This window comes from Neophocaena asiaeorientalis, unplaced genomic scaffold (genome assembly GCF_003031525.2).
Source record: "Neophocaena asiaeorientalis asiaeorientalis breed wild unplaced genomic scaffold, Neophocaena_asiaeorientalis_V1.1 scaffold130, whole genome shotgun sequence".
Classification (NCBI taxonomy): domain Eukaryota; kingdom Metazoa; phylum Chordata; class Mammalia; order Artiodactyla; family Phocoenidae; genus Neophocaena; species Neophocaena asiaeorientalis.
Window position 1 is genome coordinate 3,781,316 of NW_020173397.1, and position 23,539 is coordinate 3,804,854.

General features: G+C 38.9%; 1 protein-coding gene across 1 annotated transcript in view; it reads right to left on the bottom strand.

Annotated features, from left to right (window-relative positions):
* CNTN4 (contactin 4) overlaps window positions 1-23,539 on the bottom strand; it is a 482,944-nt gene that overhangs the window by 182,503 nt on the left and 276,902 nt on the right. The window contains exon 5 of the mRNA XM_024747094.1: window positions 2,337-2,534. Coding sequence (XP_024602862.1) covers window positions 2,337-2,534 — 198 coding nt within the window. The remainder of the gene's footprint in view (window positions 1-2,336; window positions 2,535-23,539) is intronic.

The following is a 23,539-nucleotide window of genomic DNA, read 5'->3' on the forward strand; positions in this document are numbered from 1 at the left end:
GTGGGCCTCTCACTGTTGTGGCCTCTCCCACTGCGGAGCACAGGCTCTGGACGCGCAGGCTCAGCGGCCATGGCTCACGGGCCCAGCCGCTCCGCAGCATGTGGGATCTTCCCAGACCGGGGCACGAACCTGCGTCCCCTGCATCGGCAGACGGACTCTCAACCACTGCGCCACCAGGGAAGCCCCTGATAGCTTTTTAACAGAATCGATCCTTTGCCTACCTTTTTTGTTAAACTGATGAGATTGTTCGGTTTTATTTGATGTAACTCAGCCTAATGCAACACAGTCATTTAACATTTGCCATGTGGCAAGCACTGTGCTGCACCCTCGCACCAAACTGGATGAAAACTGTGGTCTGTGCTTGATCACATGTCAGCGTCAGCGGGGTGGGGGAGGGCAGGCTGACAAGTAAATATGAATATACCAGATGAATATTATGATAGAGAGATGGACCAAGAAGCACAAAACAAACAATTCTTTCTGTTGCCAAGGGAGAAGTTATGCTTTTGGCTTCATAAATAATGACTAAAATAATATTCTGAATTTCTCCCTTGTAGACCTGTTCAGTAAATCCATTTCAGTAAATGGCATTCCCATCCACCCAGCTGCTATGCCAGAAACCTATGTGTCATCCTCGATTTTCTCTTTCACCACCTCCCACATGCAATGCATCAGCAAGTCCTGGCAGCAAACTGCAATCTATATCCTGAATCCATCCCCTTCTCTCCTCTCCACTGCCACCCGGTAGTTCAAGCTGCCACCGTTTACTGAGTGAATTACGGCAACCGTCTTTAACTGGACTTCCAGTTTTGACCCGCACTTTTTTAAAAGTCCATTTTTCACACAGTAGCTAAGCAATCTTTTAAAAAAACATACATAACTCTCTTACATAAAACCCTTGAATGGCTTTTCGTTTCACTTGAAACAAAACACAGTCTCCAACCTCAACTCAAACCACCCTCTTCCCTGGTCACTATGCTCCATAAGGCTCACATTCTTTTTGCTCTCTGAACACGCCAAGTGATTTATTTTTAGGCCTCAGGGCCTTTGCATGTGATGTTAACTCAGCCTGGAAAGCTCCTCCCTCTGATCTTCACAGGACAGACTTCTTATCATTCAGGTGTCAGCTCATGTCATCCCTTCAGAAAGGTTTTGCATGACAACCCTGTCTAAAGTAGACATTCCGCCCCACAGAACCTCTGTTTCATCATACTCATTTATTTATTACTATCTAAAATACTGCATTTTGGGTTTTGTTTATGTTTGGTTGTTTGTACCTGTATCCTCTGAACAATGTAAATGCCATGAGAAGGGGTCTTATGGTTTTTGTTCACTGGTGCCCAGAGTAGTGACTGCCACATAGCAAGTGCTAAATGAACACATGTTAAATGCATGAATAAGTAAATGAATGATTGAAATCTACATTATTTGCTCAAAAATTCAAGCTTGGTCTATGCTGTAAGGATGCTCAGACTTTCTCTGCAGAGGTGGTTTAAGAAGGCACCCGATACAGCATAGTTGAGGGGGAGGGGTCACACAGACATGACCTCCTGGAGAAAGTAATATATTTGAAGAAACTGGAAGGACCAGTATAAGTTAGTCAAGAGACCGAGAGAAGGAAGAGCATTTCAAGAAGAGGGAACAGAATACATATAAATACTCATCGTGAATGTACGAGGACTCATGGTGGGGAAAAGGCATGGTGCTATTAGAATTTTGGCATACAAATCGGCAAGATTGTCTTCAAAACGCACACGATGAATTACCATACACTGTTATGCCATCCATCTAAGTAAGTAAAGTGAAATTCATATATTTTCTTGAAATATTCTTACCAAAGTGTGGGAAATTAAAACTTCTATCTCAAATAAGACTTGACATTCTTACATTTCACTGTGGTTGGAACTATGTCTTCAGTATCATAAATCCAGAAGTTATGTGGATAATTTAGAAGTTCTCTTTGGACACTGAATACTAAATTACATAGAATTGATTAATGAGCTAATTGTTTAACCTTCTACTTCATTTTGCCTGTGTACACAATTTAAGTGGAAAGAAACAAGAAATAGATTCCTTTGTTATTTATAGTCACCTAAATCCACATTCCATTCCTGTTGAGATTAGCAATTAGATTTCTAATTAGTCTTCCAAAATGAATTCATGGGTTTATTTCTTACATAAGTATAGGAAATACAGGTACTGAATGTAGAAAGCATTAAACTTTTCTTAAATTTAATTGACACAGTCAAGCTTTGCATGCCAATAACATAACAACCTCCTGAACTCAACCTATGATCACAAAAAGCAGAATTAGAAAAACCCCTTTGAAAACTCACCATCATTTCTCAGTATTAGAGGTGTGGGTGGCCCCAGGACCTTTTGGTTTGTTACTGTATTTGTAACCACACAGGTATAATTTCCAACATCTGATTTTTCTACTTTGGCAATATACAGATTCCCAGTCTCTTGAGAAACGAAGCGGCGATTATCCTGATAGGAAGGGTATTCATTGAAAATCCAGGCATAGCTCAGCTCTGAAAGCAAAAAGAATCATCATTACAAATATGTCTTTTGTAAGAACTCTACTGTACTCATGAAAGAACTGGTCAAGTTAAAAATTCATATTCCTGCCCAATGGTCCTTTTACAGCAGGCTAAATATCAATAGGAAGTAATTACAGTCCCTTAAAGCATTTATAGTCTTCCTACCATCAGTCAGTGAGATTTTATTCCTATATGACTAGAAGGTACACTGATAGCCGATGAAGAGAAGTCCAATCTCTTTAAATCAAGGGAGTAAGTAAGCATTTATAGTTTGCTAACCATGTGCCAAGCACCATGTAATTACTTACAGAGCTAATGCTCAAATTACAGACCCAGAGAGTCTACAATCTTGATATACCCTGGAAACTATTTAGATCACTTCTTTCAATTGATAGATAATAATCATAATAGTACATCACGGTGCCACATACTTGCATAGTACTTTGCGGGTTTCCAATACATTTTATAGTTTCCCATTAACTGAGAAACTTTGGCACAGAGGAACAAAGTAACGAATCTAAACTCAGCCCTAGTTAGAGACAATTCTGAGTCTCAATCCAGTCTTTTCCCAATGCCTCTTACTCTTGATGCAAATTCTTACTCCTTTCTCACTTGTGAGGTTGAACTCCTTTCCCACTATTTTAGTGAGATGGGGATTTAATATTGTAGCAAATACTCACTAAACATACAATGACTGGTTGCCTGGTCCCATAAATGCAAATCTGTATTTTTAGAAAATTAGCTGAAAAAATTATTACATACGTAAGGGAGTGACTATAAAGTAGCCATCAAAGAGCGACCTTCTCACAAACACTTACTCATCCCAGAATGCCAGTGGGATGAGTGTAATGGGCAGTCATACCTGAAAATATTCCTTTGAAAGATCTAAGTTTTCTTAAGAGCTAGGTGAATGTTTTGTGAACGAGCACGTCAGCCCATGCTTTCAATTTCAGAAAAGAAACCTAAATGACAGTGAGCTTAAATGATTTGCTGCAGTGAACTACTGTGCTCTGAGGAAACCAAACTTTTTAGCTCCAGGCATTCCATGATTCCTCTCTTTAAAGTGTGATCCCCAGATTTGTTCAAAGCTGGAGAAGTGATATAGTACCCACTGGCACTGATTAGCCAACATGACCTGTTTTATTTTCAAAAGTTATTTTAGGCAGGAAGAGGAAGCAACTAGAGGCAAAGGGAGTCTCAGGTTTCAGAACTAGTTGGTTGTGTTCTTGTATGCTGCTCTTTAATATGATCCTGGCCTAAATTCTAAATGTATGGAGTGTCCTCGGAAAATGGCAGAAAGGTCACCTCAGCTTTGTATAGAGAATACTAACTATTGGAAAAGGCACTTGTTGTTCAGTACTTCAATGAGTCCCCAGTTGTAATTGGCCTCAATAACTGAATGTGCAACGGGAAACATATTGTGTCTTAAATAACCCACTGTTTGCATACAAAGGAGGAGTCATGCAGATTTCTTTCCCTTTATCACTGGATTATAACATTTCCGTACGCATTATTTTAGAGAGATATAATTATGTTTATATGAGAATAGCTAATCATTTTATTTACACATGTGCATGTAATTATAAATAATCCCATGCCCGATGTCAAGAGGATACTCAGTGTAAATAAACAAAAGGCTAGTTACTTCCTCAAGAAACTAAAATCTGGGGGAGGAAAAGCCCCTCTAATAGGTCATGAAGAAGTACCATGTGATAAGGCAATTTCCCCATAAAAACGGGAGATTTAACAAACAGCACAGAGCAATGTACTCATCTCTCAATTTGGTATGTGAGTTTCAGGAAAACAAAGTAATCTCTGAGCTTCTCAATAGATGTCAAGAGGATACTCAGTGTAAATAAACAAGTGCTTCCCAAAAGGCTAGTTACTTCCTCAAGAAACTAAAATCTGGGGGAGGAAAAGCCCCTCTAATAGGTCATGAAGAAGTACCATGTGATAAGGCAATTTCCCCATAAAAACGGGAGATTTAACAAACAGCACAGAGCAATGTACTCATCTCTCAATTTGGTATGTGAGTTTCAGGAAAACAAAGTAATCTCTGAGCTTCTCAATTTTCTCATATGAACAATGAAGAGAACACTGCTTATCCCCTAATTAACTATAAGAGAGTTTTAAGAATAAATTAACATATCCAAAGTCACAAGGTATAAGTTAGAAAGTAATTTACCAGCAAAATATTAATTAACACACACTTCTCCAAGGAGAGTTATAATCACATATATAAACTGTATATATATATTTTTTCCTGAAGATATTTTCCAAAACTGTTGCTAGTGGCTAGTGCCACAAGGCTTTCTTAATTTTGTAGGAGAAGGACAGTTTAGTAACTAGAAAGTTGTATGGACCACGCATATCAGGAAAAAAGACATCTGCTTTGTTATTTTCCTAATTGGAGTAAAAAAAGAAAATGATGAGAAAAGCAAAACTCAAACCTGTATTCCATAAAGAAAGCCATTTCAATTTAAACACTCTCCCTTTCAATTTCTTAATCCATCAAAAGGGGATAATTAATAAATGTGATACAGGTATGTGGTGATGATCAAGTTACGTGAAAGCCCTCTGAGTCATAAGCACATCTGTATCATTAAAAGTTAATCATTTTTAAAGTAAATATAAGAACAAAAGTCAATGAACATGTTGTTGATCTATTTAAATTATTTTGGTTTCACTGATTTTGTTACTTAGTGCTTTAGTTGGAGATGCAAACAACCGTAAACATATTCTACAGGATTTTCTAAACTGTGGTCCTTGGAATATTAATTCCCTGTTAATAGAAGTTCTCTACACCCCCGTCTACCTCAAATTTAAAAAGGTAACATGACCAAATGACTTTAAGAAGCACTGGATTAAGTAAAGTTTAACTGATTTAAAAATTTTTCCTTTCAGGACTTGCAAGAGGTTTTTAACATTCCAATGTTCCTCAAATTTCTTAGAGAGTATGTAAGCCATGCAAACTTATTTGATATAGAACTGCCTCCCAACCCCTCCACCCACACACTGTTTTTCTAAAAAATTATTAAGATGTCACAAAACCTAGGTTGGGAAACCCTGAACTAATGCAATGATTTCAATAAGAAATGGTAAGTATAATATAAAGCTTATTAACTGTATTACTTCAGTTCTGGAGAAAGCCATTAAGTTACAATAAACAACAGAAAACAACAAAATGTTGAAATAAAGTTGCAATAAGTTTCCGAAATTGTAATAATAATATAACACTGTAACCATTTCCAATGCTGTAGACAAAGGAACAAACCATAGTTCTGAAGACAAGTCTCAAATGGATTGTGCTAAGATGGTAACTAACATCAATTCAACATGCAACCTTTGTAAAATACTGTTGAACCCCAAAGTGCAAAGGTTAGCCAAAGAATCTTGGCTGGTGCACTGGTGAGATCACATTGAGCTAAACGCTGAGCCTCTTGAAGGGGGAAAGTCTCTAAAAATGATACTAATTTATTTTTCTTCACAGCAAAGAGCACTACCTGGAATACTGTATTTTTATTTGCCCACAACAATGAGTAAGGAGCATGAGTAATATAATGATAATGCAGACATCAAAGCAGGGAAATATGTAGTAAGACTAAAAATTACACAACATATAACTTGTCTTATCTGTTCTTTTTAAAGGTATGAAAGAGGAACAAAGCTGAAGGCATCACACTCACTAAATTCAAACTATACTACAAGCCTGCAGTAATTAAAACAGTATGGTATTAGCATAAAAACAGACACACAGATCAATGAAAGAGAATAGAGAGTCCAGATATAAACCTATACATATATGGTTAGTAAACTTACTACTAAGGAGCCAAGAATATACCATAGGGAAAGAACAATAATTTGGTAAATGACATTGGGAAAACTGGACAGTCACATGCAAAAGAATGAAACTGGAACACTACCTTGAACCATACACAAAAGGTAACTCAAAGGGGATTAAAGATTCAAATGTAAGACCTGAAACCATAAAACTCCCAGAAGAAATAATAGGCAGTAAGCTCCTTGACATGGGGCTTAGAGATGACTTTCTGAATGTAACATCAAAAGCAAAAGGTAAAATAAGCAAGTGGGACTGCATCAAACTAAAAAACTTCTGCACAGTGAATGAAACCATCAATAAATTGAAAAGGCAACCTACTGAATGGAAGAAAACATTTACAAATCATATATCTGATAAGGTGGTTAATATCCAAAAGATATAAAGAACTACAACTAAGTAGCAAAAAAAAAAAAATCTGACTAAAAATTGGCAGAAGCTTCCTGTTGGCTGTTTGGCCTGAGGCGACTCAGCACTGGAGCCTACCCAGCTCTTTTTATTTTTTTTTAACATCTTTATTGGGCTATAATTGCTTTAAAATGGTGTGTTAGTTTCTGCTTTATAACAAAGTGAATCAGCTATACATACACATATATCCCCATATCTCTTCCCTCCTGAGTCTCCCTCACTCCCACCCTCCCTATCTCACCCCTCTAGGTGGCCACAAAGCACCAAGCTGATCTCCCTGTGCTATGTTGCTTCTTCCCACTAGCTTTCGGTTTTACATTTGGTAGTGTATAAATGTCCATGCCACTCTCTCACTCTGTCCCAGCTTACCCTTCCCCCTCCCTGTGTCCTCAAGTCCATTCTCTAGTAGGTCTGTGTCTTTATTCCCGTCCTGGCCCTAGGTTCTTCATGACCATTTTTTTCTTTCTTTTTTTTAGACTCCATATACATGTGTTAGCATACGGTATTTGTTTTTCTCTTTCTGACTTACTTCACTCTGTATGACAGTCTCTAGGTCCATCCACCTCACTACAAATAACACAATTTCGTTTCTTTTATGGCTGAGTAATATTCTATTGTATATATGTATCACATCTTCTTTATCCATTCATCTGTCGATGGACGCTTAGGATGCTTCCATGACCTAGCATCCACCTCACTACAAATAACACAATTTCGTTTCTTTTATGGCTGAGTAATATTCTATTGTATATATGTATCACATCTTCTTTATCCATTCATCTGTCGATGGATGCTTAGGTTGCTTCCATGTCCTGGCTATTGTAAACAGAGCTGCAATGAACACTGCGGTACATGAATATTTTGAATTATGGTTTTCTCAGGGTATATGCCCAGTAGTGGGACTGCTGGGTCGTATGGTACTTCTATTTTTAGTTTTTTAAGGAACGTACACACAGTTCTCCATAGTGACTCTATCAATTTACATTCCCACCAACAGTGCAACAGGGTCCCCTTTTCTCCACACACTCTTCAGCATTTATTGTTTGTACATTTTTTGATGATGGCCATTCTGACTGGTGAGAGGTGATATCTCATTGTAGTTTTAATTTGCATTTCTCTAATAATTAATGATGTTGAACATCCTTTCATGTGTTTGTTGGCCACCTGTATATTTTCTTTCAAGAAATGTCTATTTAGGTGTTCTGCCCATTTTTGGATTGGGTTGTTTTTTGACACTGAGCTGCATGAGCTGCTTGTAAATTTTGGAGATTAATCCTTTGTCAGTTGCTTCATTTGCAAATAATTTCTCCCATTCTGACACCCGGCTCTTTGGTGGGGCTAATGGTGGACTATAGGAGGGCTCACACCCAGGAGTACTTCCCAGAACTTCTGCAGCCAGTGTCCTTGTCCCTGCAGTGAGCAACAGCCATGCCCTGCCTCTGCAGGAGACCCTCCAACACTAGCAGCCGTGTGGCTGACAGGGTCTTGGTGCTTGGGCCGGGTGTCAGGCCTGCTCCTCTTAGGTTGGAGAGCTGAGTTCGGAACACTGGTCCACCAGAGACCTCCCAGAACCATGTAATATCAAATGGCAATAGCTCTCCCAGAGATCTCCACCTCAACGCTAAGACGAAGCTCCGCTCAACAACCAGCAAGCTACAGTGCTGGACACCCCATGCTAAACAAATAGCAAGAAAGGGACACAACGCCACCCATTAGCAGAGAGGCTGCCTAAAATCATAATAAGGACACAGACACCCCAAAACACACCGCCAGATGCAGTCCTGCCCACCAGAAAGACAACATGCAGTCTCATCCACCAGAACACAGGTACTAGTCCCCTCCACCAGGAAGTGTACACAACCCGTGGGACGAACCATACCCACCGGGGTCAGACGCCAAAAACATCGGGAACTAAGAACCTGCAGCCTGCAAAAAGAAGACCCCAAACACAGTAAGTTAAGCAAAATGAGAAGACAGAGAAATACACAGCAGATGAAGGAGCAAGGTAAAAACCCACCAGACCAAACAAATGAAGAGGAAATAGGCAGTCTACCTGAAAAAGAATTCAGAATAATGATAGTAAAGATGATCCAAAATCTTGGAAATAAAATGGAGAAAATACAAGAAACATTTAACAAAGACCTAGAAGAACCAAAGAACAAATAAACAATGATAAACAACACAGTAAGTGAAATTAAAAATTCTCTAGAAGGAATCAATAGCAGAATAACTGAGGCAGAAGAACGGATAAGTGACCTGGAAGATAAAATAGTGGAAATAACTTCTACAGAGCAGAATAAAGAAAAAAGAAAGAAAAGAATTGAGGACAGTCTCAGAGACTCCAGAGACTTCTGAGAGTCCCAATATTCGAATTATAGGGGTCCCAGAAGAAGAAGAGAAAAAGAAAGGGACTGAGAAAATATTTCAAGAGATTATAGTTGAAAACTTCCCTAATATGGGAAAGGAAATAGTCAATCAAGTCCAGGAAGCACAGAGAGTCCCAAACAGGATAAATCCAACAAGAAACATGTCAAGACATATATTAACCAAACTATCAAAAATTAAATACAAAGAAAAAATATTAAAAGCAGCAAGGGAAAAGCAACAAATAACATACAAGGGAATCTCCATAAGGTTTACAGCTGATTTCTCAGCAGAAACTCTCCAAGCCAGAAGGGTGTGGCAGGACAAATTTAAAGTGATGAAAGGGAAGAACCTACAACCAATATTACTCTCATTCAGATTCGACAGAGAAATTAAAACCTTACAGACAAGCAAATGCTAAGAGAATTCGGCACCACCAAACCAGCTTTACAACAAATGCTAAAGACTTCTCTAGGCAGGAAATACAAGAGAAGGAAAAGACCTAAAATAACAAACCCAAAACCATTAAGAAAATGGTAATAACAACATTCTTATCAATGATGACCTTAAATGTAAATGGATTAAATGCTCCAACTAAAAGACATAGACTAGCTGAATGAATACAAAAACAAGACCCATATATATGCTGTCTACAAGAGACCAATTCAGACCTAGGGACACATACAGACTGCAAGTAAGGGGATGGAAAAAGACATTCCATGCAAATGGAAATCAAAAGAAAGCTGGAGTAGCAATTCACTTATCAGACAAAATAGACTTTAAAATAAAGACTATTACAAGAGACAATGAAGGACACTACATAATGATGAAGGGATCAATCCAAAGAGAAGATATCACAATTGTAAATATTTATGCACCCAACATAGGAGCACCTCAATACATAAGGTAAATGCTAACAGCCACAAAAGGGAAAATCGACAGTATCACAATCATAGTAGGGGAGTTTAACACCCCATTTTTACCAATGGACAGATCATCCAAAATGAAAGTAAATAAGGAAACACAAGCTTTAGGACCATATACCATGATCAAGTGGGGTTTATCCCAGGATGCAAGCATTCTTCAATATACGCAAATCAATCAATGTGATACACCATATTAACAAATTGAAGGATTAAAAACCATATGATCATCTCAATAGATGCAGAGAAAGCTTTTGACAAAATTCAACACCCATTTATGATAAAAACTCTCCAGAAAGTAGGCATACAGGGAACTTACCTCAACATAATAAAGGCCAAATATGACAAACCCACAGTCACCATCGTTCTCAATGGTGAAAGACTGAAACCATTTCCACTAAGATCAGGAACAAGGGTGCTCACTCTCACCACTATTATTCAACACAGTTTTGGAAGTTTTAGCCACAGCAATCAAAGAAGAAAAAGAAATAAAAGGAATCCAAATCAGAAAAAAAGTAAAACTGTCATTGTTTGCAGATGACATACTACACATAGAGAATCCTAAAGATGCTACCAGGAAAGTACTACAGCTAATCAATGAATTTGGTATAGTAGGATACAAAATTAATACACAGAAATCTCTTGAATTCCTATACAGTAATGATGAAACGTCTGAAAGAGAAATTAAGGAAACACTCCCATTTACCATTACAACAAAAAGAATAAAATACCTAGGAATAAATCTACCTAAGGAGACAAAAGACCTGTATGCAGAAAACTATAAGACACTGATGAAAGAAATTAAGATGATACACACAAACGGAGAGATATACCGTGTTCTTGGATTGGAAGAATCAATATTGTGAAAATGACTATACTACCCAAAGCAATCTACCAATTCAATGCAATCCCTAACAAATTGCCAATGGCATTTTTTATGGAACTAGAACAAAAAATCTTAAAATTTGTATGGAGACACAAAAGACCCTGAATAGCTGAAGCAGTCTTGAGGGAAAAAAAAGGAGCTGGAGGAATCAGACTCATTGACTTCAGACTATACTACAAAGCTACAGTAATCAAGACAATATGGTACTGGCACAAAAACAGAAACATAGATCAATGGAACAAGATAGAAAGCCCAGAGGCAAACCCACGCACCTATGGTCAACTAATCTATGACAAAGGAGGCAAGGATATACAATGGAGAAAAGACAGTCTCTTCAATAAGTGATGCTGGGAAAACTGGACAGCTACATGTAAAAGAATGAAATTAGAACACTCCCTAACACCATACACAAAAATAAACTCAAAATGGATTAAAGACCTAAATGTAAGGACAGACACTATGAAACTCTTAGAGGAAAACACAGGCAGAAGACTCTATGACATAAATCACAGCAAGATCTTTTTTGATCCACCTCCTAGAGTAATGGAAATAAAAACAAAAATAAACAAATGGGACTTAATGAAACTTAAGTCCAAACTTAATTTAAACTCTATCCACTTTAAATTAATGGACAAAGGATTAATCTCCAAAATATATAAACAGCTCATGCTGCTCAATATTAAAGAAACAAACAACCCAATCCAAAAATGGGCAGAACACCTAAATAGACATTTCTCCAAAGAAGACATACAGAAGGCCAAGAAGCACATGAAAAGCTGCTCAACATCACTAATTAGCAGAGAAATGCAAATCAGAACTACAATGAGGTATCACCTCACACAGTCAGAATGGGCATCATCAGAAAATCTACAAACAACAAATGCTGGAGAGAGTGTGGAGAAAAGGGAACCCTCTTGCACTGTTGGTGGGAATGTAAATTGATATAGCCACTATGCAGAACAGTATGGAGGCTCTTTAAAAAACTAAAAATAGAATTTCCATATGATCCAGCAATCCCACTTCTGGGCATATACCCAGATAAAACCATAATTCAAAAATACATATGCACCCCAATGTTCACCGCAGCACTATTTACAATAGCCAGGTCATGGAATCAACCTAAATGCTCATCAACAGACGAATGGATAAAGAAGATGTGGCACATATATACAATGGAATATTACTCAGCCATAAAAAGGAACGAAATTGGGTCATTTGTTGAGATGTGGATGGATCTAGAGACTGTCATACAGAGTGAAGTAAGTCAGAAAGAGAAAAGCAAATATCGTATGTTAACCCATGTATGTGGAAACTAGAATAATGGTACAGATGAACTGGTTTGCAGGGCAGAAGTTGAGACACAGATGTAGAGAACAAACGTATGGACACCAAGGGGGGAAAGCCACGGGGGTGGTGGTGTGATGAATTGGGCGATTCGGATTGACATGTATACACTCATGTGTATAAAACTGATGACTAATAAGAACCTGCTGCATAAAAAAATAAAATTAAAAAATTAAAAAAAAAAAAGAGAAAAACTACAATGAGGTATCACCTCACACAGGTCAGAATGGCCATCATCAAAAAATGTATAAACAATAAATGCTGGAGAGTGTGTGGAGAAAAGGGAACCCTCTTGCACTGTTGCCGGGAATGTAAAGTGATACAGCCACTATGGAGAACAGTATGGAGGTTCCTTAAAAAACTAAAAATAGAACTACCATCCGACCCAGCAGTCCCACTACTGGGCATATACCCTGAGAAAAACATAATTCAGAAAGAGTCATGTACCACAATGTTCATTGCAGCTCCATTTACATTAGCCAGGACATGGAAGCAACCTAAGTTTCCATCAACAGATGAATGGAAAAAGAAGATGTGGCACATATATACAATGGAATATTACTCAGCCATAAAAAGAACGAAATTGAGTTGTCATGAGTGGATGGACCTAGGGACTGTCATACAGAGTGAAGTAAGTCAGAAAGAGAAAAACAAATTCCACATGCTAACATATATATATGGAATTAAAAAAAAATGTTCTGAAGAACCTAGGGGCAGGACAGGAATAAAGACGCAGACGTAGAGAATGTACTTGAGGACATAGGCAGGGGGAAGGGTATGCTGGGACAAAATGAGAGAGTGGCATGGATATATATACACTACCAAATGTAAAACAGATAGCTAGTGGGAAGCAGCCGCATAGCACAGGGAGATCAGCTTGGTGCTTTGTGTCCACCTAGAGGGGTGGGATAGGGAGGGTCGGAGGGAGACGTAAGAGGGAGGAGATATGGGGATATATGTATATGTATAGCTGGTTCACTTTGTTATAAAGCTGAAAGTAACACACCATTGTAAAGCAATTATAATCTAATAAAAATGTTAAAAAAAAAAAAAAAGAAGGGCAGATCTGAAGAAGTATTTTTCCAAAGAAGACATACTGATGGCCAACAGGCACATAAAAAGACACTCAACGTCGTTAATCATCAGGAAGATGCAAATGAAAATCACAATGAGCTATTATCTCATACCTGTTAGAATGGCTATTATCAAAAGGACAAGAAATAACATGCATTGGAGAGGGTGTGGAGAAAAGGGAACCCTTGTGCACTGTTGGTGGGAATATAAATTGGTGCAACCACTATGGAACACAGTATGGAGGTTCTTCGAAAAATTAAAAATAGAACTTCCGTATGATCCAGCAATCCCACTTCTGGGTATTTATGTCAAGAAAACTAAAACACTAACTTGAAAAGATATCTGTTCCCCCATGTTCACTGCAGCATTATTTACAATAGCCAGGCATAGAAACAACCTAAGCGTCCACTGGTGGATGAATGGATAAACAAATCATGTATGAATATAAATACACACACAGACACACATGCACACACACACACACATATACAGAGAATGGAATATAATTCAGCCATTAAAAAAGGATTAAATCTTGCCATTTGGGACAACATGGATAGACCTTGAGAGTATTATGCTAAGCGAAATAAGTCAAAGAAAGAAAGATGATTATCACATGATCTTAGTTAGATGTGGAATCTAAAACACAAAGCAACAAACCAACAAACCAAGTTTATAGATATGAAGAACAGATTGGTAGTTGCCAGAGGCAGGGGGTGAGGTAGTAGGAGAAATGGGTGAAGGGCATTAAAAAGGTAAAAAACAAACTGAATTTATAAAATCTTAAAACAAAACTCCCTAGCAATTCCATTACCTCAACATAATGATAGCTATTGTTCGGAATACCTTTTCAATTCTTGCCTATATGCCTGTAGGCTTTTCATGATTTTAACCATAGCTTAAATTTTATTAAAGAAAAAAAAAAAAGGGAATTCCCTAGCGGTCCAGTGGTTAAGACTCAGCGCTTTCACTGCTGAGGGCCCAGGTTCGATCCCTGGTCAGGGAACTAAGATCCTGCAAACCACACGGGATGGCCAAAAAAAAAAGTGTTTTTTAACAAAGCAAAAAGCCAACAACAATCAAACAAAAAATATGACAATTCTGAGGCCTCGAAAAGGTAAGACTGGAGAGTCAGAAAGTGGCAAAACAGACTACATCTTAGTCCTTCTACCTACACTCCCATTCCAATGCTCCCTCCCAAAGTAGTAAAAGCTTTTGAAGCTTGAAAGCAAGGAGCTAGTATTGTTATAGTACTCATGAGACCATGCAGTTCTCCCCTAAGAACCAGTCTATTTTTATCAGAGCAGAACATTAATTCACTGGGTTACATGAAATGCTATCCACATTCTGAAAAAATAAAGCCAAGTAAGTAAAACAAAATAAATGCTCATGTGCTGCAAAAATGTATCCCACTCCATCTGATTTCCTTAGGGACTTTCATGCAATATTTACACTTGTTCAAACTTGACAGATTTCTTTTGATAAGTTTTCACACACTAATTGCTCTGGAAGTGACAGACAGTTCCTGTCCCATTGGCAATTTTTATCAACTGAGTAAACAGATACTTGGAATGCAATATTTAATAGATTGTGAGGTTTCTGATGCTCAACTGAAAAATACTGAGACTGGTTAGAATGTGATAGCTATTAAGGCAGAAGGACCTAGGGATGGTTTTCTAACTCGTAGCATCTAAGTCTATAGGAAATTAACTATGAAACATCACCCTCTTAATTGGTTCCTTTTTCCGTATCTTTGGGCCAACAGTGAAGGATGTTTATTATTTTTAAAAGAAGACATCAATCAAGGAATTTTCAAATTCAGGTACTCATTGAGCAAGTTTACCCTCTGATCAGAGTCCTCAAGATGCATGCTCTTAACTTCACCTTGATGCTGCCTAATTTCTTTCTAGAGTTACGTTATGTTGCACGACATTCTGAGTCATATCCCAAGGGGTAGCAAAGATGTCAGTTTTCAAAGATACCGTTCTTAATCCTCAAAGTTTTAAATTTGAAAGGGACCTAAGTCCAACCCCTGTGATTTTACAGATCAGGAAGCTGAGGCCTAGAGCAACTACATGCCTGGATGACAGGCACACATTTGATAAGTGGGCAGAAATGGGATGATGGGGTAGTTGCAATATTCAGATGAGCTAGTTCTGTTAGCAAGCCATATGTTCCTCTCAGGATTTAATCTGGAGCTAGAAGAGATCACTTTTCTTTATCTGTAAATTTAAAGAGTAGAATTAGATGACCTCTAAGTATCTTCCAGCATTAAAATCCCATGATTTTATAAGCACACCATCAAATCCAACACCCTATTTTGACAAATAAAGAAAGTGGGATCCAAAGAGACCCAGTAACTTGCTAAGATTCACACAGGTAGTTTATTGGCAGGTCAAGAACTAGAACTTTTATACACACACACACACACACACACACACACACACAAACAGGCATACGCACTTATATTTGAGTTAAGCTGTGCTGTGTAGAAGGATAACTGACTTGATAGTCAGGAGACCTGGATTCTAGTCCTTGCATTGCAACCAATTTGGGCTTTGACAGTTGTTTCAACAGCACGAGAGCCTCCTGATCTTTAGATAGATTTATACGCACCTCTTTTACTTTTTGCACAGTTTTGTGAGGTTAAATTTCAACTAAGATATGATTCTAAGCAAGGAGATGTGATAAAATGTATTTTAAATGATTCTACAAACGAAACAGGTTTTGAGAACGCAGTCGTTGGTTTACTTTTTGGCCAAATATTTACCTGGCATTAACCATTTACAAAAGCATGGAGCTCAGGGCTGGAATGGAGAGCAGCTAGAAAGACAGGGATCACAATCAGTGGGTAGTCTGTGTGGGCAAAGGGGCAGAGAGCATAACCCAGTGGAAAGATCCCTGAATTTGGTGTCAAGCAACATAGACTCAGTCTTGGTTTCAGTGCTTCTCAGCTAGAAAGTAATTTCTAAGTTTTCTCATCTGAAAAACAGGGATGATAAAAAGAACACCTGTCCTGCTAGCTGGACATCAACTATGTTAATTTAAGTCAATTTTTTAAAGATTCTGCTATTTTTGTTTTGCTTTGTTTGTTTTTGCTTATAAACTGATCGATAAGTCATTTGTCTTCCTCTGACCTGAGGAGAAGGGAGACATTATAAATTGTAAGTAATCTCATTAACTCCAGAAAAAAAAAAGAACTCAGCGAGAAACCTTAAACGCAAAGCGGCCCTAGTGATTATGCACCATAAACAGGTAGTGGGAGAGTCAAAGAAAAGAGTGTGTTTTTCTATACTGAAGTGACATCCCAAGAGAGGGTGACCGACAGACTTCTGACTTCTGAAAGCTGAAGCCTCTGGATGACACCTCTAATACTAAGACACTAAATGATCAATATAAGTATATTTGAATAGCATCTTGGGAAATAGGAGTGGAGGGGAGGTGTCTGAGACGAGCTGAAATTGAAGGGCTGGAATAGGACAGATATTGTACCTCTGTTAATTAGAAGATGGACTTATGGGTGTTTAACACCTATGATAATGGCCACAGCCCTTGACAACTTAGGTTGCTGAAATCATGGCTGCGGCTGAAAGGACCCCTGTTATAGATGCTCTGTGTCCCAGAGAACTGGGTTTAAACAAGGACCCCATCATCAAGCAGGACCTCCCAGGGTTCAGACACTGTTTTGCATTATTCATTAGTGCTGAGTGGAGTAGGGACGGCACATATGTATCACTTGGACCAGCAGGTGCCATGCCTTCTCTCATGGCAGACACTGAAAATTGACTATGCCAGCCACAGATTCACAATCCTCAACGCAGCGCTTCAGGCTGTTACCTCCAATCAATTGATGTTGGCACATGAAGTCAAACCTTTTTACCATCTTTGCAAAAGTGATTTAGGGGAAATGAAATGGTGACCATGTGAGGCAAGGATTAGATAAGACCCAGTGCTAAAACTCATCCAAACTCGTGGCAAGCATTTCTAAAAATAAGCCTCCTGACTAAGCCTCCTGACCACTCACTGCGTTCAGTGATTTTTAGTACATGCTCTTTACTCACTCAGATGTGGCACTGGAGGTATGGGAAGTAAGATGGAAAGAGAGTATTTTCTAGTCATGTATACAGCTCTTGAATATTGCTCTTGTGTATGGCTCATGATTTCCCCCATTTTATGGGTGACTTCTTGGTTTTTTTTGTCTCTATTTTATTGGGAAATTGGACATTTTTCTGGAGTATAAATTTTCTTTAAACATTTTTAGGTGGAAGTTTAGGAATTTAACTTGAAGGCAATTTAACACATTGTTCTGACAAAAAGCCAGAAATGAGTATATGATGGAACAGGTATAAAACTCACACAAATTTAAAGGTAAAAGGAAAAACTTCAACAAAATCTGTACTTTGCATTGGATTGCTTTAGGATATGCTCCCAGATTCCCAGGGGGCAGGTGCTGACTCTCCTTTGCTCTCAGAAATGGATCAGTAAAAAATCTGAGAAATACTGCCCAGGCCTGGAGTCAGCAAACTTTTATACTCCAAGGGGAGAAGCCCTATAATTTTTAGACAGAATAGCATCCTTTCTGTTAGCATACTCAGACTCTTGAGTGGAGGCAGGAAAGTGATGGCACATGAAACGGATTTAGCTTACAAAACTGTGTGTGCCTTTTATGGCTAAAACTGTTTTGAAAACACTGAAAATCAAATAGACATCTAGATAATTAGGGTTTTCTTGAAACTCAAACACAGTTCTTAAATATCAGGCTTCGAGAGGAATCAGGGGGGTGCACTAGTGGGTCCCCAACTAGAGTGAGCTCCAGAATTATCAGAAGGGCTTGTTACTACACAGAATGCTGGGTCCCACTCCCAGAGTTCCTGATTCAGGATGTTGGGATGGGGACCGAGAATCTGCATGTCTAACAGGCTCCCAGGTGATGCTGGTGGTGCTGGTCTGGAGACCACACATGGAGAAACACTCCTTTAAAAGGATGACTACCTTAGGCTCTCATTCTATCAGGGAAACAACTGGCAGAGCTGAGCACCAGCTTCCCACTTGGAAGCAGGCAAGCGGTCTTCTGTTTGCCACAGTCTCTACCAATCCCTAGTGTATACCAGGCCCATAGTACTCAGTAGGCAATTTAGCTTGTGAGCTCTGCTTTGGTATCTAGAAGGAAAGACAAATCAAGATACGGGAGTGACCCTTAGTTGCGTGCTTTTGTTAGCATGAGAATGGTACTGGAGACCATAAACGCAAGCCAACCTGAGTATTTTGACGAGATGAAGGTGGAGGTGGTGCTGAAACGACACAGAATCAATATCAGAGCTTTGCGTGATTGTAACAGGGAATGGTCCAGCCTGGTCACTGTGGTCAAACTAGGAAGGCCACAGCACAGCTTGAGTGGACTACAATGGCCAGATGAAAATACCGTTCATCGGGGATTACAGGATTTTTCTTTCAGTTATTTGTTAAATATTTAACATTTAAAGCAGTCAGAGTAGCACCATATTTTATGAAGAGCTCAAACAACAGCCAAAGTTCATTTGAAAAGTATTAATCCCGTGAAGCACAGATACTCTTCAAAAGCCAAGTATAAAATGTGAAAAGCACATAAAAGTTGATGAGCTCACTGCCCAATTCTAGAAAGAATACCACTTTTCCTGGGGTAGTGGGAGAACAGAACGGCAGATGACAAAACTCTTTCAGCTTAATATTTATGCCCTCTTCACACAATGCCCTCCCTCAGATCCGAGATATCTCTAGAAGGTGTAAATTTCCTATTGCGGGGGAAGGGCAAATGCAATCAGCATACAAGTCCTGTTTTTGGCACCCATGGCTGTCTCACCATTACCTCTCATTGGCTTAAGGACATTCATTTTGCCAACTTCAGGCTGACTGCCACTCCACACCAACCCACACACAACTGCCAGATGAATCCTTCTATGGAACCACTCTAAATCAGGCCCCTCCTTTGCACACAAGTCTGTTGTGAGCCCCGATGCCTCTTGGATTAAGTAAAATGCATCAGACTAGTATTCAAGTCCTTCCAAAGCAGGACTCCATATTATCTAGTCTTAGCTTTACACACTTCTTTACATGCAGATCTATATTTGGGAGAGGATTCCTCAAGCTAAACTCTACAAAACTCCAGGGATGCTGAGGAGGGGCAGCCATGATTAATTTATTCATACAATACATCCTTATTCCCTCAGGGATCACTTTTTGATACAAAGATTAGGCACCAAGGGAAGGCTCTGCCCCCACTGTTTGGCTTTAAGTAGAGAGCTCTGTTGTAAATCTTTTGTGTGATTTGCACTTCTCAACAAAATTGTATCTTAAGGAAGGTTCATACTGCTAAGTAGGTTCGTTTAAGGTAACATGGAAATACAGTCACTGCTCCCCTGACAGTCTCCCTGCCCAGGCCAGGGCACTGTCTTCCCAGGATTCCCTTCTCACTTCTGCTTAACTCAAACACTGCCTTCTGCAAAGAAGCCATTTTCTGGCCTGGGAAATATAAGTGATCTCTCCTCGACAACCAAATAAGCATGTGTGTCTTTTCTGCCTCATAGCAACTGCACATTCTCACACATACTAAAATGTTGTTCCCATATGAGAATGGTTCGGTTGTTTGTCTCCTCTCCGACTACCAAACCTGAATACTACTTGTGCACCAGAATTCGTACAGCAGGAGAACACAGGTTTCACTTTGGTCCCTCACATTCTGGAAGCAACTCAGGTAAACACTAGTTGAATTGAACTGCAATTCCAAATGTCAGAAGTTTCCTGGAGCCACAATTTCATTACTGAACTCGAGGCCCAGAGTGCTAGTGAGAAGTAAGTTAACTGCAAATAAGAGGCTACAAGACTTTCATCAGACCACTGATGGCAAATCGAAATCACTGAAATCAGAGAAGGGCAAAAACTCTGTAATATCAGAGTCCATATATTTTCAATCAGAATGCATAAGCCCTTTCCCTAAAAAAGCTTTTTTTTTTTTTTTTTTTTTCTGACGTTCGGATGCAGTTTACCAAGTTTACAAAATGGCAGAAAGAAAAGATGACTGATTCATAGTTTTTTTAATATCCAAGAGTGAGAAAGACTTAGGAAAAGCAGAGAGGTAAGCATGCAGGGGTGAAGCTGGCCCACGCGACTTAACAGGCTAAGTGACATATATTGAAAAAAAGACTTGAGTTGCCAGATGACGCCTGTGTGCCCTGGCCAGATCACAGATACTCAAAGTTAGCAGTAATCCCTGGACTAAGATATTTACATGCACAAGAAAGGTAAACCTAGCTCCAGTGAGCCAGATTTTCCCCTCTACCTTTAAGTAAGGCTACATCTTATAAGTGCAGGCTTAACTCAGAGATTATTGCGAGTTTGGTTCCTGACCACTACAATAAAGCACCTCATATGAGGTGCTCTGGTTTTCCAGTATATATAAAAGTTATGTTTAGACCACACTGTAGTCCATTAAATTTGCAATAGCATTATATCTTTAAAAATGTGCATACTTTAAAACTAAAAAATATTAATACTTTAACTCTAAAAAATTCTTACCATCATCTGAGTCTTCAGTGAGTTGTAATCTTTTTGCAATAGTAACATCAAACATCACTGACCACAGATCACCATAATATATACAATAACAATGAAAAAGTTTGAAATATTGTGAGGATTACCAAAATACGACACAGAGACAGAAAAGAGCAAATGCTGTTGGAAAAATCGCGCCAATAGAACTTGCTTGGTGAAGTGTTGCCCCAAACCTTAAATTTGTAAAAAATGAAATATCTGTGAAGTGCAGGAAAACGAAGTGCAATTAAATGAGGTAAGCCGATACATTAACAGAACCATAACCTGCTTAATTCTTTACATTTCTGAAACACTTTGGTATCTATTATCTCATTTGTTGGCTCAGACAATTTTTGGGAATAAGTAGGATAAAGATGAGTTCCAGGGACTTCCCTGGTGGCACAGTGGTTAAGAATCCACCTGCCAATGCAGGGGACATGGGTTCAAGCTCTGGTCCGGGAAGATCCCACATGCCGTGGAGCAACTAAGCGGATGTGCCACAACTACTGAGCCTGCGTTCTAGAGCCCACGAGCTACAACTACTGAAGCCCACGTGCCCTACAGCCTGTGCACCGCAACTACTGAGCCCACACACTGCAACTACTGAAGCCTGCGTGCCTAGAGCTCATGCTCTGCAACAAGAGAAGCCACTGCAATGAGAAGGCCATGCACCACAGTGAAGAGTAGCCCCCGCTCGCTGCAACTGGAGAAAGCCTGCACACAGCAACGAAGACCCAGTGCAGCCAAAAATAAATTTTAAAAAATTGCTGTTAAAAAAAAAAAAAAAAAAAAAAAGATCAGTTCCGTTGGAGACAGAGGAAATGTAAGACACAGGAAAGTCAAGGGATCTATTCCAAGACCACAGAGAGAACCAGGGGAATTAGTCTTGGGATTAAAACAGACATCTCTTAGACTGTGGCAGAGATTTCTTTTTCTGTGCTACAAACCATCACAACCACAACCTTCAGATTAACTGAGCCAGTAATGTGGTGGTCCAGGGGTTATCATGACTGATGCTCCACCCCCTTTGCTGACAGAGCTGCAGTAAGGATTGTGGCAAGAATCGTGACAATCTTGACTGTTTTTGTATTCCACAGTACCTAGTCCCAGAGCTGGCACTCCGGAGATGCTCAGAATTTCAGGGAACTAGCTGACCAGCTAAATCCTGAAATATCAGGATGTACACATCAAGTGTATCATCAGAATTTAAAGACATGTTCTAAGAAAAGGCTGCGCCAATCATCATTAATAGAATTCGTGCTTTCCGTCACAGCATAATCAAAATCTGTTATTACTTTAAGCTAAGCCATTTCTGGCAAAAGAGGAAAAAAAAATGAAATATTCAATGTGGGAAATGAAATACATTCACAAGAATGAAGAAAAATTTTGAGTAAACGGTAAAAAAAAAAGTCAATTAAACTATAATTATTTACATTTTATAGGATTCAAGGATTCAAGCAGTAATATGGTTAGCTGAATAAGCTTTCAAGCAATATCAACTCCCACACAAGTCAGCAATACACAGCCTTTTCACCAGATTATTAAACAGTTCTACACCCTCCTCAGTTAAAGATGTGATCTAAAATTCAAACAACTGACATTTAAATGCTGAGCATAAATTAACTTTAACTCAATCAAATTTATCAAGAAAATACTATTTTTCACTGGAATCCAAGATACTTTTTCTTGTCTCTTCCCTTTATCTTGCCAATGCTGAAGTGAAACCCATACCAAAGCATTCGGCTTGGTGGTCTATTAAAAATGAATCTGTCCTTCACCAAAGAGAAGTATTTTCTGTTTTTATTTGGACCTTTAAAAACAAAAAAAGTTTTGTACTGACTGAAATGGTCAAGTTTTGCTTTGAGGTGTGGAGGACAGGACCAGATGAAAGATTTATCACCCATGAGTTAGCGTTCATTATCTGGTTTGCCATGAAAGGCACTTTTCTTCTTCTTATCAATACTTCTTCACTTGGTTCTCATAGTATGGAATCACCATTCCTCAAAGACTGGTTATAGAAATGAGGGTGAGTCATGAGGTAAACCAATCATATTGCCTCCCTCCCAAGGCACAGTGACTGGTCCAGTAAGGGTCATATGACATAAGCCACCAAGCAGAATTTTATAAAGTTCAATCTGAGCACGAAAGCCTTTTTTTCCCTCAAGTTTCAAGACTCTGTCTGTGAGCAGAGTCCTCCATGCCCATGTCTAAGGTGCTCCTGACAAGCTGGTGTGAATGGGTGAAAGGAAGACTTCAAGCTGACAGGCAGAGCAAGTGAGTGCACGTGGTGTTGAGTTCCTTGAGAAAAATCAACTCGGAGGAAACATTCTTGCCCTTCATGTAATCTTCTTTTTCTTAAAAATCAATAAATTGTTCATTAAAAAAGAAAAATTCCCCAGGGATACTGAATTCCTGTCTCCTGCAATCAAAAGTGTCTTGGCTAATATTAACTCTTGCCATTTCTTTTCCTTCTTAGAGATTTACCATACCTCCTCTTCCCAATTTAGTAATGGCTTCTTCTTACCATCCTTCATTAAGTCCCCTCAGAATGTCCTTTGAAAAATACTTGTTTACTAATCTACCATCCACCCACTAC